Source organism: Falco punctatus (assembly GCF_963210335.1).
Source record: "Falco punctatus genome assembly, chromosome: 7".
In the NCBI taxonomy this organism is placed as follows: Eukaryota; Metazoa; Chordata; class Aves; order Falconiformes; family Falconidae; genus Falco; species Falco punctatus.
Window position 1 is genome coordinate 27,560,727 of NC_137587.1, and position 17,124 is coordinate 27,577,850.

The window sequence follows — 17,124 nt, forward strand, 5'->3', positions numbered from 1 at the left end:
TGATCCTGTCTTTCATCCCTGAATAATTCTCCTTTTTACTGAGAGAAAGAAACTCCAGCAGAAAGCGAGATGCGCTGGCAAATGTTGCATAGCTGCGAGCCAGCCCTGCCACTGGCTGGGAACTGCCCATAGGCAGGTACACGGGTAGCCTGCACACAGACATTCAGACATTTCACTCGGCTTTGTAAGTGGGAGCTCCTGCAGCCTGGAAGAAGCAGTGAATGGTGTAAAGCGCACAGTCCTTATCTGTAGAATAGGATTTATATCACAAAAATATCCAAAGTAAAATGTAATTTAGGGCACAGCTTGAACAAAACCAATTATATCTACCTTGAACACTTGATCTGTAGAAGTAATTAGCTTTGTGCCTCTCCTTTTTTGTTTGGTAAGACTGGGTGTGATTGCAGCCCTGCTAGGTATAATCCAGTGCTCGTGCCTAAATGAATTTTGGTATTAGAAAAATGTTTCTTTGTAAGCAGCGATGTAGCTGGTGACACAGTAATGTTTCAGTAAAATTATTTCTACTGCTGCAGGTTTGTAATGGAGTTTCCACTGAACTGTAAAATTCACCATATGGTAACATTTTTAGTAATAAATACTTTTGTGATAGGAATTTAAAGAATCCATCCCAGTTGGTCACTGGAAAGTGCTTTCAGTAGTTCTTGTTGGGACTCTTTGCCATTGCAGTATATGTCCTGCGCACACTGTGCAGTCAGGCTGCTCAATTACAAGCTATAGCTTTTTTTGAGTGGTGTTGCTGGTTTCCCTACATGTCCCACAGCTGTAGGCTGTTTCTGTATAATTAATTATTGATATGATGCTTAGTCATCAAAGGGGTGACTTAGCTAGAAATACCCCTAACTGATGGTATGTTGAGGCTCCTGCAGCGTAGCCAATAGGTTAAAACCCCTTTAAACATAGGTAAGCCTAGAAAGAAGGTGCTGCAGACTCAGTGGATAGTGGTGGATACTAGGAAATAATTCCTGCTGTCTGTTCGTCCTTCTGCCAGGGATACACTGGGAGGTTTGGAATCAGTTCTTTATCCTCTCCCGATCTGTGTTTCTGATTATATAATGGGCAAAAATTCTGGCCTATGTTGCTGCGGCTTTGTTTTATATATACTTGTGGAGTACTTAAAAGTACTCTGACAGATGAAAGTCATGATGTAAGTTTGTAACATTAAATAATGATTCACTGGGCTGATTTGTAATGGAGCTGTCATGGGCTGTGGGGCTCAGCAAGGTGTTAGCTAAGGGAAGGATGAAATCCAGGGCCTGTGACGCTGGTTTTACAACCACTGAGAAGTTACAATGTTGAAGTCCAAACCCGAAGAGGTGATGAGTTGGGCTCAGTAAGTTGTACTAAGAGCAGGGACAGAGGGCCATACTGTGACAGCGTTAGGCAAACTGTTGTCTCTTGTTCTGCGTCAGCAGCTGCAGATGATTGAGAGGGTGTCATTTAGTCACTGATCGCAACTTTCTGGATGTGCTGTGCCTGCCAGCAGTGGCCACGTAACTCAGATGTTATCAGACTCCTGTGTTAAACTCCTCTAGCTTGACCAGCTATGCGTGGGAGAAGCTGCACACTTTTTGTCTTAGTTAAGAATTCCCAATGTTTATCCGTGGTCAGTTCAAGCAGATTTTACTCTGCTTCCTCACCTTTCAATTAATTGGGGTGGCTGGATGCATTAGTGGGAAAGGCAGGGCAGGTTGGCTTCATAATTTTAAGAGATGATTTAGTATTGAGCAATAAGTGACATGCATATTTCACATAAAGCCCATTCCTCAGCTTTCCTAAAAATATAGTCAGATTTTTTCAGAGGCATTTATTTGACTTCAAGTTTATTGTAATTAAAAGTGCAGTGTATTTTGTTTCTTAGTAGTTTTGCCTTTGTGTCTTACATTATTTGCTGCTGTCCCAATTTCATTGTATTTACCCTACGCCTGCTGTGCTGATGACAGTGGCATCCTCTGCTGACCATGCTAAAGGAGCGGATTGAAGAGTTCACTGGCTACACCTTCAACTCTCTTCTCTGCAACCTCTACCGAAATGAGAAGGATAGCGTAGACTGGCACAGTGATGATGAACCATCGCTGGGAAAAAATCCTGTCATTGCCTCGCTCAGCTTTGGTGCTACCCGGACCTTTGAGATGAGGAAGAAACCCTCCCCTGTGAGTGTTCATACCACATTGAGAGAGTCCTATAGTTACTAATATGTTTAGTGTTTTCCACCTGTTTAGAGAACTTAATTACTAAAAGCATGTAGTTAATGAAAGCACAACTTGTAAAGTTCCGTGGAGTAAGCATAGGGATCAGGAAGTCTTGTCACATGGGACATGATGTCTTGAGGGTGGGAAAGGGACCACGCTAATAATGTGCAACAGTGTAGTGCTGCAGTGAAATTGCAACCTGGGCACTCTGCTGCCCAAACAAGGGCATCTCCCATTATTTACAATGAAATAAGTGATGATGGAAGGGGACTTTCACTGTGTAAATGAACCAAAGAATTGATACCATTTTCTTAAACTTGGGCAAACATTGTGTAACTCATAGTGTGTGTGGGATGAAGAGTAGCTCTGACTGCTCTTCTAAGTAAAAAGCCTTTTAATAATGTTTGCATTTTGACTTGTGTGTGTTGCGATTGAGGGACAGTGAACATAGGGAGGGAGATTGTTTCTGTTCCATAAAATACCAAACTGTCACATCATACTGCACAGGCTAAACAGAGATCTTTACTTTGATAAGGAGACATGTGTGGAACATCCTTTTGGGAACTGGTGAATCAGTAGTTAATACTCTTTCTAGATAAAATGCTGTGTTTACAAGACAACTTAAATTTTGTAATTTGTATTTACCCAAGTAAAGGAATCGCACATTCCTATGTTGAGGATACAGGCCTCGTTGTAGAGTATCCTGCCTCAGATGCCTGTTCTGTGTGTGTAGTCTTTGAGGACTTCGGGAAGAAGTTTGCTGTCTGCTTATGTTGCTATTTATTCTGAGTAAGTAATGCAGAAAGCAAAGGTGATGATTATCAGCCTGTTAGAAAACTGTATGCTGGCATACTGAAGGCTGCCCATCAAGAGTCACCTTGGGTCACCTAGTCATGAACAGCAAAGGTCAGAATTTTTAACCAGAAAATAAGTAATTTATATTTTTCACCAGTTCTCTAATTTGTAAATTCTTTGTTGTCTGAAGTGAGTTTACTCCTGGTCCCTGAGCATGAGATCACATAAGCAGTGCATCATATCAGTGGACATAGCATGAGTAAGTATCTTTGATGCTGTGATGATAACAAAATGTCAGCTGGAAAATTCATTCCTCTGGGAAGCTGTAAACAGTGCTTGGATTAATTTCTAGAAGTGTTATGTGTTCCTCTTTGATGGATCAGAATCAAGGCCACTTATATTTCAGTATAAACTTTGCAGTTTCCCTCTTCAAAATCAGACCCAGTTCTTGAGCAAGATGTCTGTCTTCCGTTTGCTATTTTCTGAAAAGACACCCACTGTGAGCAAAGGGGGAAATGCAGCTTGTGCCACTCATAATTGGCCACCGTCTTTGGTCTCTGCTGCACGATTTCTTTCCTTTTCTTCCTGAGATGGATGATTTTCTATAGATGTATCCCTCAAGCTCTCCTCATTTCTTTTCTTCAGTGCTTCTGACCTGATACTTCTGACTAGCTGAGTCTTGCTACCTATGAAAGGTATTCCTTTTGCCAGTGTGACATACCTGTTTCTGAAGTATGATCCCCATGTGCAGAGTGATCTTTGAATAAGTTGCTATTAACTGCGTCCTGTGCCTAAGGGACTTGTACTTAATAATTATATGGCACACATTATGTATTCTTTGCACATTCCCAAAGCCTGCAATTTTCTGAGAGCATCCTATGACACTAGATGCTTTGCCAAATGGGAGTTACAAGAGGCTCTGATGGAAATTACAACCTTTCAGGCTGTATCACCAAAGAAGTAATTTTCATACTCTATTGTAATACAGCATTCTCTCTTTCATTAAGAGAAAGTTAAAGTTGATTGTAGATATTTGAAGTTTTGTTCAAAAGCAAGTTACAGGAAGAGGAATGTAGTCTAGGGAAAAGGGATTCAGTTTAAGTCATCATAGGCATTCAGCCTCTCTCTGGTTTGTAATCTGCCAGTATCACCAGTACATGGGGTTTTTCAGAGTTAGATTTCAGTGAGGAGCAAAAGAGAAAGAAAATCTTTTTCCTCCCAAAATTAAACCTCTTTGTGAGCCAACATTCTAGTATTTCACATTCTAGAGTTTCAAAGACCTTGACTTCCCTCTGTTCTTGTAAGTGCTTTTAACTGTTTTGAGCTGAAAGATGGAAAGGTGTAATGAAAATACAAGATGAGAAATACTATGGTAAAAGCTCACTACGGATAAATGGTAGTAGAAAAAAACCTGAAGTGGTTGCCTGTGTGTGATCATGTGCTGGGTACAAAACAGTATGTACTGCAAGTCAGGTAACATCTTACAAGATGGTTATTGAAGAAATAACAATGGCTGTTGAAGGAATACTAGATCAGAACCCTCAGAGCCTTCAGTTCCTGTTAGTATCTGCACAAGTATTTTCCATATTATATCTTGAAATGTGGATGAACTTATTAGAGAACAAAATCCTGTTTCTCTTAACTGCAAAAATGACCAGTAATGTTGGTGGATTGGATATTTTTTTTTGCATATTTGTGTGAATGTTGACCTTTGTCTCAGGAATTTGGTGGCAGTTATATAGGCCGCTCTGAAACTGTCACAAAAGGAAATCTTTTTATCCTTTCTCTGTATTTTTCCTTGACAAAAAGTGGAAAAAAAGAAAAAGTTATTCAGGTGCAAATGTTTTGTTTGGTTTTTTTCCCTTGGTTCTAAGGTGAGGAGAAGGAAAAGTTCAGTCCTCTGTTTTTCTTCTTGGCGAGTACTGTACTTGATGAGTAAGTGTTCATCATATAATAAATGGTAAAGGAGTGTAGAGACATGTGTAGCCTAGTTGAATCTGCATCAACAAGTATCCCTTGTGGATAAGTAGAAATAATTCTTACTCAGATTTCAGTCTACTGCATGTAGAAAAGCTACAAATAATTTCAGGAGTAAATTTTCCACTGGAATTAAGGAGACTTTTCATGGAAATTAACATGCCACCAGAAACTGTTTTACTTAACCCACTGGAGTTTTTCTTTTTAAGCATTCTTTCTTCTAAATACTGCCTTTTACTGTTTATTTGGACCAGTTGTGTGGTTGTAACTGATATTTTGCCTTTGCTTTAAATGGTTTCTAGGGGTTTTTTGATGCCTACTTGGTAGTTCAGTCTACAGTGATCTGATTTCTTTTATTTTCTACTTCTAGTTCTAGTAAACTACTTAAACCTTGTTTAAGCCTCCTTGTTGCCCCCCATCATTGTGGCTCCTGTCTACACCAAAGCCATGAGATGAATGCTTTGGTTTAGAGTGGTGACTCGTACACGGTTCACACACAATCTGTTGGTTTAGTCAAGTCCTCTCGTGCTTGCCCACAGCATAACTGTCACCACTGCCCCACTGTGACCTCCTCCTGTTCTCCACACAGCCTCAAGACCCCTGCTCATGCATGACTTAATTGTCCTAGACTGATTTATTTCACTGTGGTAGATGGGTCTTTCTGGTACAGTGTCACTACCATTTTTTGTGCTGCTTATCACTGCTCAACTCAGTGATGACGATGCCAGATTATCTCATTGAGTCTTTCTGGAAGCTGAATGTGAAATGTTAGTTCAAGGACATTTAATGTCCCACTGAGCTCCCACATCCCCATGGGATGTGCTCTGTAGCAGTGGTCTGGGTGCCATAAGGACCAGCTGGGTGTAGTTGTCCAACAAATTGCCGTGTGATCTTTTGAAGGAGTTGGAAAGCCAGCTGTCAGGTTGCTCTTTCATCAGTAACCAAGGGAACTGGTGGGTACTGGGGAAGGGAGAGAACTTCACACGTGTGTTAGATAATAGCAGGATGTTCATGGTGTTCTCAGAATTAGCCTTCACGTGGGTCTGTCCTTCAAATGAAACACTAAAACATGATCCTTCTCTTTTGTCCTTGAGTAGCTGTTCTAGCAGAAGTTAAAGATCTCCTAGTACTTTTGAAAAAATAACCCTTCATGTCCTAACAGGCCTAACTGAAGAAGAACGTGGGAAAATATGGAGCACACTAGAAAACAGGCTTGGATCAGGACAAGGAGGGTTGGACTTTTAGACTGGCACGAAGGAGACTTGCAGACAGCAGTGGCTGCAGAGGAGGAGGTGTTGTCCACCAGTATTGGCAGGACTTGAGCAGCTGTAGAGAAGCAGAGAGGAAGATGCGAGTGCTTTAGAGGTACTTCACTTGCAGTCTGCTAGGACAGCTGGAGAAAGACTAATGGGGGTGTTTAAAGATAGTTCTGTGCAGGCTGGCAAGTGGGTTATGTGAGGAAGGGGCAATATAACCGATATTCATTCCTACTGAATCTGTAAAGAATAGAGCTGCAGTGAGGATGTTGTCAGAAGTAGTGAGAATAAACAGGTAAAAATGCAGAACTATTGACAGATAAAACCATGCTGTTGTGGAGGAGAGCGTTTCCACAGCTGGTGATAGAGGACTAAACTGGAAAAGAGGGATACAAGCAAGATGGAAGTCTGAAAAATGCAAGATCAGAGGTTTTGTAAGGATAATTCTTTCGGTAATAAACAGATAGTGCAGAAGACTAGAAGCCAGCATTCTCCATGAAGGCTGCTGACTTTAACCTTTGACAATAATTTTGCATCGTTTGCATGTATAACTGCATTATTATTTAAACATTCTTCTACAGGATGTTTCCATTTACTTTTCCTTATAATAGAAAGTGCATCCACCCTATCCAGAATCCATTTTGTACTACTATCTTAATAAACTTGCCTGAGATTTAAGAAACAAACTTAGGTGATTTATATAGATTTATACTAGATCTTCTTTCTTTCTTACCTTTTTGATTTTGATACCATTTTAAGAAAAAAACCTTGATGGAGTGAGGAATACTTGTAGATTTTATATGCAGAACTTCCTATCACTTCACACTGAGCTTTCATCACTTATTAACTGTAGTTACTTGAATTAAGGATAAAAAAATGTTTTAGCCAGTGTACTTGGACAGTGTACAGCTTAGATTGTATTAAATGTGCAACTGAAGATTATGAAAATTCTAATATGCTAAGTAGTAGAACAGTTGCTTTACTAGACCTGTTTTTGGAAATAGCTAGTTTTGTAATACATACATAGAGTTATGAAGTGGCCATATAGAAGTTACCTAATGCATTTCTTTGCATGGTTATTATCAGTATTTTTAAAAAGTCTTTTCCTCCATAGATGTCAAGAATAAATTTCCTTCATAAACTTCTTGACCTGTGAAACTTAACTGAGTTTTCTGAATGTCTAACATCAGCTCTAGAGATAAAAGTTATGAAACGAGATTTGTGGGACAGTGTTAGTAAAAACATGTAAGACAGTAAAAACGTTTTGTCTTAACTTTGCCGCCTCTGCAAAACCAATTGACTTAAAAATCTCTTTTTTCTAAGTAAAACTAAGCTCAGAGTTGTCCCATTTGAAATGGAAAGTAACGGCTACTTTTACGTACTGACTTTTCTAAGCTAAAAGGATGTTTTCTCCTAAATAATTTGTCTTAGAAGAATTCCTTTTTAATCAGGATGAGCAAGAGATAAACATAAGTCCACTGTTGTCTGTGCATAAAGTAAAATGATGTAAACCTGAGAAACAGAAAACAGCAGAGCAATGGTATTGCTCTGCTTTTCATCAGCAGTCATGTTTATGATACCTATTTTTGAAATTTTTTCCTTGTTTCCTCTGAAGTTCTGTCATTACACCTTACTTTTAATAGAGCAAGATAAATGACTAGTAATTATAGAAGCTTAAAAGTATGTCTTGCTTTTTCCTTGCAAAGAATGCATGCTACAAATGATTCTGAACGACTTCAGCACTCCCTGATTCCAGAGGTTTGGTGAGCTTAATTAACCAACCACTGGCACAGCCTTGGGTCCTTAGGTACCCCCAAGAAATGCAGAAATCCAGAATTGCCAGCCAGTGCTGCCAGTTGCACCAGCAGGATTGAATAACATTCTGTACTACTACAGCTTCTAGTCCCAGACATGAACAGAAAGTGTCAATGCTGTAAATAAGTAGTTAATTACATTAAGTGATGCTTTTTATTATTGGGAATTTATTTGATCCTAACCAAGCTCCTTTGCATTTTAGGGGATTTGCAGTCTTCCTTCTGTCTGCATCTTCTTTATACACACACACACACACTCTTCCAGTTGTTCTTCTGAAAATCAAACTTTGCTTTAAGTCCAGGACATGATTTTCCCGGTGGTTGATACTTTACCTCATTATTTTGAGCTTTTCAGCAAGCTATGAACTTTAAAAAAGACAAACCTGCATCAAGTTGGGCCACTGCACAATTAAGTTTCAAGGAAGTTAAGTTGGGGTTTTTGAAAGTGTGAGTTTTTGTGAAAGCATTAAAATGTGTTGAGTGAGAGCTGTTGGGTCTTTAACGGCTCTCCAAAGGCTATGTCTGCCTTTTTATGGCCCATTAATGTTTTCGTCTGTTGAGTCTGTGCAGAGCCTTGTTAGTTTTCCTGAATTAACTCAGTTGAAGCCTGGGGATCTTTGTTTCTGTTTCAGAAATGTGGAGCATTAGTCAGTGTAAGGTAACTATACCTGCACCTCAAGCTGGATTAAATTTTACTGTGATAATTCCTTTTTCCCAGTCTCGGTTGTCCTGCATTATTTCCAGCTTCTTTGTGATCTGCTTCTGTTACAAGTGGCATAAGTGGTGAACTCTCATACCTCTTTTTTCTTTTTTTTTTCTCATCATCCCAACCCCAGTACAGCGTCATTTTAGATGGCAGATGTGACAAATGCCACTCTGGTAGTAACAGGTTTTGTTGAGTCTGGAGTAATTGCTGCCTTAAGCTGGGTATGAAGTAACTGAGCATTGCCTGCTCCTAAACACTCAGCAAGTGTTATTTTAGGAGTCCATGAACCATTATAAGAAACTGGAAGAAAAAGTAGTGCCTAAGTAATTAAAAAATAAAAAACCTGAAGCATTTGTTCAGCAATTGTCAATGGCATATGGCCCCTTACAGGAACACTGTCGTGCTTTAGAACCTCAGAGCTGGCCTAATTATTTTTTTCTCATCTCTTTGTAGTAATTGTGTGTTTCCAGCATTTCTTTCAAGAACAAATAAATGATTTGGTGATCTCTTTGGAAAAAAACCACCAATAATCTCTGCTTCTGGAGGCAGTGGTGCAATAACAAACACGCATTCAGGCTGTTTGTTGTACGCAGTATACTCAGAACAAGGTTAATCCTGCACTTGTACTTTGTGGGGACTGAGAACCTGTCATACTCTTTTTTTCCAGAGGAGGACATTTATTATTCACTTTACACTTTCAAGCTATCTATGACTTTCTATAACGTAAAAATAAAGGACCTCTTGAGTCCCCTCCCTTTCAACACATATTAAAACATTTCTCTTAACTCCCCTTCTCTCTAAAATAATCTCTGTATTTTGCAGGTGATTTCCTATCTGAAATTTTCCTGAATTCCTTATTTCAGAGAGTTGCTTTCCGCTCTTTCTAGACAGCTTGCAAAGCTGGCAGTAGAGATCTATAAAAGGCAAGATATATACTGCTGTTCTGTATTTAGGATATCCTGGCTTTTCTATTCACATTTCAATATTAATGAAATAATCAAAGTGCCAACGTTAAGTAGGCAGGATGTTAAATGGAAGTTGTTAAGGCTTGCAGCGATTTTTTTCTGTAGCTGTTGAAAGCTAAAATCAGGAAGTATTAAAGGAGTACATAGAGCATTATAATACCTGCCCATGTGGCATTTTGGAAAATAGTTCGTGTCACATATAATATGATTTCATGAGGAGGTTACTGTCATGACTGACAAAGAAAGCTGTGTTGGCATAATAGACTTCTCCAAGCAATTTGGCTTAGTACTGTATTAGTCTACTTTAAAACTGGAAGGGATAGTGCAAAGCAATAGAGTTGCTACGCCCACTGATGTGGCATGTGTGAGACTAATACTGTGATGTTACTGTGTCCATTTGTTGTATTTGTGCTTGAAAAAAGTTGTGCATATTCTGAAGGTTTAACAAAAGTTTGCAAATTATCTGTCTTCTAGTTTAGCAGTCTGTTTTGTTTAGTGATGATAAAGTTTAAGACAGTTTGTTTTACAAGGTCTATAGGAAAATGAGATTTTTTTTGGATAGGAAGAGTTCTTCATCCAGCAAATAGTACTATACTGACATGTAATGTCCCAAACAAGACAAATTCATAATAAAAAGATGATGTGTATTTTTGGTGGAGTAGTTAACTGCTGGAATCAGGGTAGCTGTTGCAGAATGTCTCCACACAGAACGGTTTATTTCAAGAGTGGATGTTCCCAAAAGGTTTGCAGCCTTGCTCCAGTATTTTGCATTACTTGTAGGAACTGGCTGAATTTTGCCTGTCTTGTACCAGCAGTGAGACGCAGTGGCTTCTTTCATCCTTAAATGCTTGGCTCCTGAGCTCTTTGTGAAATATGGTAACAGAGAGATTTAGGTAGATCTTGTAAGGGCTTCCTCTCCTTCTCTCCCCTCACAGCTTTTTAAGCTCTGCTATAGAGGACTGGTTTTCTACCATATGCACATGCCTGCTTCTTCAGTGTCTAATGTTTCTTTTTAGGAAGAGAATGGAGACTATACTTACGTAGAAAGACTAAGAATGCCACTTGATCATGGGACTCTGCTGGTGATGGAAGGAGCTACCCAGGAGGACTGGCAGGTAAGGAACTCCTTGGCACTGTTTGCATGCTTTGCTGCAGTGCAGTTTTCTAACTATGCAAGAGGCACTCCCATAAAGGTATGGGACATTCTGCTTCCAGTGACACAATTGTTTCCCAGAGCATTAATACTGCTTTCTGCCTCAGAATTTCAAAGCACCCACAGAAACGATGGGTTTTCTTTCAAGTGCTAAGTGATGTAATCAGTATCAGCTCAGATGTTCCTCATTTAGTTCAGCCATGAAGGTTGCAGCCTGCAGCTGAAAGAGCAAAATCAATTTAGAAACTTGGAATATAAAAAAGTTGCAACTTAATTTAAGAAGTCTACAGTAATTTACAAAGACCTTTTGTTTTCAGTGGCCCTGAACAGTCAGAACATGATGGTTTTGCCTTATATAAATGTTTAGAAATCTTAATAAAAAGCCATCACAGGAATGAAGGTTTTTTTACATTGTTTGATTAACTGTATTTTAAATACACAAGCTCACGTATTTGGTTTTGTTTTTTTGGTGTTTTGTTTTTTCTTTCTAATGCCACTTACAGCATCGAGTGCCGAAGGAATATCATTCTAGAGATGCACGGATAAACTTGACCTTTAGGATCATTTATTCAGAAGCTGATGGAGTTTGGAAGTGAAGAGGCACTTTGGGCATTTTTGAATATAAACCCACAGCAGATCCAGAGCCTCAGATTGCTACAGATTTGAAGGAAGCCTTACAGGAATAGATTTCTGTGAAATACCTGATGTGGAAAAGAATCGATATTATGAAGATCTTTGACAATCAGAAGCTGCCTGTGTTATGTGGACAGTGCTGTTTTGTTTTCATAAGTGATATGCTATTAGATGATACTAAATCACAGGCTTTAAGTTTGTGAAAAAGCAATGATTATTCTTAAAAGAACACAAAGCACATGAAAGATCTGAGAGGTACTGACTGGAGCAGAAAGATTCAGTGAGCAGTTATTTTTGCACCTTCTCTTGTCTCCCCTTTCCCCCAAGTAGTGATCTATGTTCTAAGTAATGACAGGACAGGATTCTTCCATGTGAAGCCAGCTGTACGTGTGCTGTGCGTACAGAAATGAGAAAGCTGCACTTCACAGTGATCTCATTTCACAAAGGGATAGAGCATTGTTTTTCTTTGAAGGTTGCAAAGTCTTTTGCAATGAAGCAATCGGTTTCATAATTTATATAACTACTTGAATTATAATAGTGTCTAGTAGAACAGAGGGTCAAAGCTCCTTTCTGCTATGCACTGAGTGCTCAGACTTCATCCTGTTTATCCATGTAGACAAGACAAAGACAAACGACAGAGAGACCTTAGCCACCAGCCTCCTCAGCCAGATTGAAGCTGCGCGTTGCTTGGGTATGAACAGTCCTCCATCCCTGCTGCTTAAAACTGTTACCTCTGTGTCATAGGCAGGAAAATAGACACAAAAGAGATGAAAAACGTTACTTTCAGAATTCGCTAATGAAATTCTTACATTTCTTTTTTGTTTTTCTTTTTAGCACAACTACTTTGCAGCTTCCAGTGATTTCAGGTGGGACAGGAAATGCCAATGTCTCTAAAAATGAGGCTTGTGCTGTCAGATTTGATACCCAGAAGAACCGGTCCAAAGATTTGGAGCCGATTTATTATAATCACAATGTAAGTCAGTTGCAAATGTACACTAAGTAGAGTCTAGTAGCACCAGGTGTAGCACTCACTCTGGTGTTACTGCTCCTAGGTCAATGCATATTGCAGTCAAGAATATTACTTGAAGGGTTATCTCTTAAGCCTCTGCTGTTACAGAGAAACAGTCTAGCAGCTCAGACCTGATTCTAGGTTGACGTGCTGGATTTCTTCAAGTTTGCCCATCCTAGATATGTCTCAGCTGTTGGTAGGGACCAGGAGCTGGTGACTGCTGTCTGGGTGTTGTCGGGTATGCTGCCTACATGTTTAAGTTCTCACTGCAGCTAAATGGCATCCACTGTACTGGATGAAAATACAAGTTTGGTATGTCTTCATTTTCTGCCTGAAGTAGGATCTAAGCATGGGTAAATGTCTCATGCCTTGTAACACGTTAACATTGTTAAGCAAGCATCCCTCTTCAGTCCAAGAATTAGTTGGTGGTTAGAAAATATCTTTGTTTTCTTTCCCAGCATCTGCTGTAGTTTAAAATTCTCATTTCATGAGAACAGTCAAGTTGTTAATACTCACTTATGCCTACATTTTAATGTTATTGATGACCTAAAGGACAGGCTGTTGAGCCATTTCAATCCCTGTGCTTTGAAATTGAGCAGAATTGTTTTTGTTGTATATCAAAAAACTCGAGAAGCAACTTCTCTATCTAAAGCACCATATAGCTTTTGAAATAGCTTATTATTCTAAAATGAATGAATGTTATTAGAAAACTTACTTCGCTATCTAATAATGTCTTCACTTTCATCCCAGTTTGTATAGAAATATGTTTTTGGAGTATATTTAATGGTAATTCCTTGCATTTGAATTTAAGATCTGAGCTCTGTGATGTATCTCCTGAGAATTACTGTTGAAGGAGGCAGATGCTTACTTTCATGTTTATGTTCATTGGGTAACTGGAGCTTTGTGCGCATCCCTGTATGTGTGCCCAGGTTTGGCAGTCCTGACAGAGAGTGGTTTTCCTTAAGCAAGGGGCAGTGCTAATTTCTCCAGGTATTCTGACAAGGCAACACTTTAGCCTTTATCAGTTTGTTCAAGCTACATTTATTTACACTGTGTTAAGAGTAGTCGTGCTGCAAGAGAGAGTAGGACATGGGGACTAGACGGAAACTTCAAACCCCCAAACCTCAGCCTATAGAAATTACAAACCCATTTGAATTCAATGAAGCTGGGCACATAACTGATGGTAGGGCCCTGGAGGCTGATACTGTTGCGGGAGATCAGTTTTTCAATTACTTTCTTGGATTCAATTTATAATGTTAGCAAATTTTGTTTTAGTTTCTTTACTTCCTTTGATCTAGGAGAAGACCAAGGTTTCTTCCCTTATAAATAAAATGATTTATAAGAGAAATGCTGTACCCCATGGAGCAATCTTGGGTGATACATTTTTGTTGCAGGTGTCTACTATGTTCTGCACTGTCTCGTGTGTCAACTGGGAGCACTGCTTATATCCAAATCTGGTTAACAGTGGGGAGAAGGCACTTGGCATTGTTCCTCCCCCTGTCCTGAGTGCCCTGGCTGCAAGGGGAACAGTTGGCCTAGAGGTCAGGTTTCTTTGTCCACTGGGAACTCGTAGGTCGGTCCTTCCTCCCCCCACCTCCTCCCAAAAAAGTCACCTAGCCAGGTGGCAGCAGATCGCAACCTCCTGTCTGCTGGGACAGCAGGAAATGGCTTAGAGCAGAGGAGATTCCAGCCCACATCTCAGGAGATCTTTCTGCAGAAACATTTTTTCCTGTAGGTAGAAATTTGTTCCTGGCTGCTGCAATCACCCTTACAGTTCTCAGAACGGATGTGTGCAAAAGTGAGATTTGAGTCTGGTGGTGTTCTCGTGGCACCTAAAGATTTTTCACTGGAAACCAGGGCAACTTCTAGTGCTGCTATTCAGCTGTTTCTGCTGTTCTAGTCAAGTGCAGAGGGTAGCATATTTAGAATGGTAAATATGTAGCTAGGTTCCATTCTTTAACTTAAAGATATCTGGAGGAACCTCTCCCCTAGTTATATGGATTTAAAAACAGTATTTCTAGAAATGCTACCTGAAAGATTTATTTTTCAGTTATAAGGCTTTCTTCCTTCCCAGGACGGTTTTGACAGTCCAATATTCCCAGCTAACAGCGTTTTGAAAATAGGTTTAAACTCAGAATACATTACATTAATGTAAAGTAAAATACATCATTTATGTGTAAACAAAGGCTTATATGTACATGGAGGATTTGGGGGTGGGGGGTTGCCTAGGGTTTTTTTGGTTTTGCTGTTATCACTAGACTCACTAATCTACACATGGAGTAGTCTGGCCACATGAGGTAGTGGAGCAGATGCTAAGAGGTGCTTTGCCTACAGAGCGCCTGTGAATTTTATTTTCCATATTCCCTGTATTCTTCCTGTGTCTTCCAAACTCCCTCTTGCTGCCTTTTCCTTTCCCCTGTCATGTCTATTGTCTTTTGTTCATATTTATCTTTAGTTACCTCTCATATGTTCCCTGCTACAGGTGTATTGATATTTTTTTACATAGAATATATAAACTGTGGGGTTACTTTTTTCCAGCTTCATTCTGAAGTGTTATTTTTCAGCAGAGTATGTGTCTCTTCCACGAAGAGCTGAAAAATTGCATTTCTTAAAACTGTTTGTAGCCTTCAAACTATTTATCCCTGTTAAGATTCCCTTTTAAGCTTTTCCAAAATAGCCATACCTTTTCCAAAACATAATGGCCCTCAGGCTTGATGATAAGGAGCAGGGAAGGCCTGATGACAAGGAGCCGGCAGGAAGCTGTCTTCAGTAAGGAGGTAGGGTGGCCTGCGACTCTGAGGGAGCATGCAGGGTGGAGCTGTTATGACTGGTTCCATCAAAAATACGTAACCATTCATTTATTTAACACCTATATAATTGTTAACATTATTAATTAACCATACCGGTGAGAGGAAATGCTCTGTCTCCATGCTACTTGCAATAATCATTTAATCAGAGAATACTTGAATTCAAGCACAAACTCTTGATAAGGTTAGAGTATATCCGATTGAACACTACACTGTTGGGCCACGCCAGGTTGATCTGAGCCACATGCCTTTTAAAATCAACAGCAAAATTCTGTCATTTCTCTGCTGTATTTTTTTTTTAGGGAAAAAAACCCCACCTCTTTAGGATTTTCAGTGTTGATTAACTTTAAAGCTGCAGTTAATTTTATTCCTCCTGTGTCAGATTAATTCTAGCTATGTATTTTCCACTTACCATGGCTGATGGGGTTAATATAGCTACATATAGTAATTTGTAGCTACAGTAGTAATGTAGAAGGAGATGGGGTGCCAGGAAGGGGTTAAGAATCCAGAATTTTCATACCATAGTGTTGACAAAGTACAGAAGACTTTTCCTGGGGTTTGGGGTAGGAGAGGTATGATGGGTGCTGTGAATCCCACAATGCCTCCTTCTCAAGTGCTGCTACTATTGACTTAGCTAAAAAGCATTTAACACCCACTTTGCCTTTTCTGGTCATAAACCTTTTCAGAGTGGGTATTTAATCTGCCCGGCTACATTTTGTTTTCAAAGTGCTTCTCTTCCATCCTTGAGGTTTCCATAGCAACCTGGGCCATTTGTTTAAGTTGGAGCTCACTGGCCTGTCTTCCCTGCGCCTAACTTCTGCTGAGATCTTGTGGGTATTGACTCCTCTTCTTAGCATGCCTGAGAGTGATGTGTAAGGGATATATACAGGCTCAGCAGCGGTTGCTTTAAGAGTTCTGGCCCAGAGGCAGAGGGCCAGTTACTTCAGCAAGTTGACAGATGTGTGCTTTCTCCCCTGTTGCCCTATTTAATTTACCTCATTCTTCAGTTGTGTAACATTTAGTATGACTTTGCAAAGTTATTACAAGCTTCCTTGAAGAACAGGTTAGCTGGTGGGTCTTTGACAGCTTGTGCTGGGAAGGCACATCTTGGGAGAGCTAGGGGGCCTTGTTTTAAGTGAAGAAAGGGAGGACCATATTAAAGCATTTTAATTAGAATAAGGAGCAAGGAGGTCTGTTGCATGGCCCCCATTTAGGTTTCCCAACAGAAACAAAAACCTTGTTCTGTTTGCTCAGGAGGTTTTGCTGGCTGAACGAGACTTGGAGCAGAGTCTTCATTTCACAGGGGATCATCCAGACAGACAGTGCTCACTGGATCCAGAATGATTCTTAACTGAAAGTTGTTTATGCCTATAGCTGCATGTGCAGTTGCTTTGCTGTTCACAGGAGGGTGCAGTTTATTCTTTCTCTCTAGTCCCATGGTGGAGACAGCACATAGATCCATGCTGAAGAGTGGGTTGACATTACAGCTGATCTCTTGAGTTACCAGTGCCAGTCCTCTGCCCCTGAGCGTGTGTTTCCTGCAATGCCTTTGTACTAGGGCAGGCTGCCATGCAACCCTGCACTGGCTGACCTCAGGCAGTAAGCTGGCCAAGCTTGAGCCCTTGTGATGTGTTGACCTTGGCTGGGTGCCAGGTGCCCACCAAGCCGCTCTATCACTCCCCTCCTCAGTAGATCTGGGAGGGGAGAAAATAAGACGAAAAAAAACCCCTGTGGGTCAAAATAAAGGCAGTTTAATGAAGCAATAGCAGAAGTTGTACACATGGAAGCAAAGGAAAACA

The 17,124-nt window shown here is 40.0% G+C and overlaps 1 protein-coding gene across 4 annotated transcripts in view; it reads left to right on the forward strand.

Moving 5' to 3' along the window:
- ALKBH3 (alkB homolog 3, alpha-ketoglutarate dependent dioxygenase) overlaps window positions 1–17,124 on the forward strand; it is an 81,510-nt gene that overhangs the window by 8,917 nt on the left and 55,469 nt on the right. For 3 of the 4 annotated variants that reach the window (XR_013929252.1, XR_013929253.1, XR_013929254.1), the window contains exons 7-9: window positions 1,962–2,171; window positions 10,740–10,838; window positions 11,380–12,482. Coding sequence is in view for 1 of the 4 variants with exons in the window: in XM_080394247.1 (XP_080250373.1) it covers window positions 1,962–2,171; window positions 10,740–10,838; window positions 11,380–11,472 (402 nt within the window). In the remaining 3 variants the exon portion in view is untranslated. Of the gene's footprint in view, window positions 1–1,961; window positions 2,172–10,739; window positions 10,839–11,379; window positions 13,901–17,124 lie in introns of those variants that run through there. The other variant, XM_080394247.1, reaches the window with a different exon arrangement.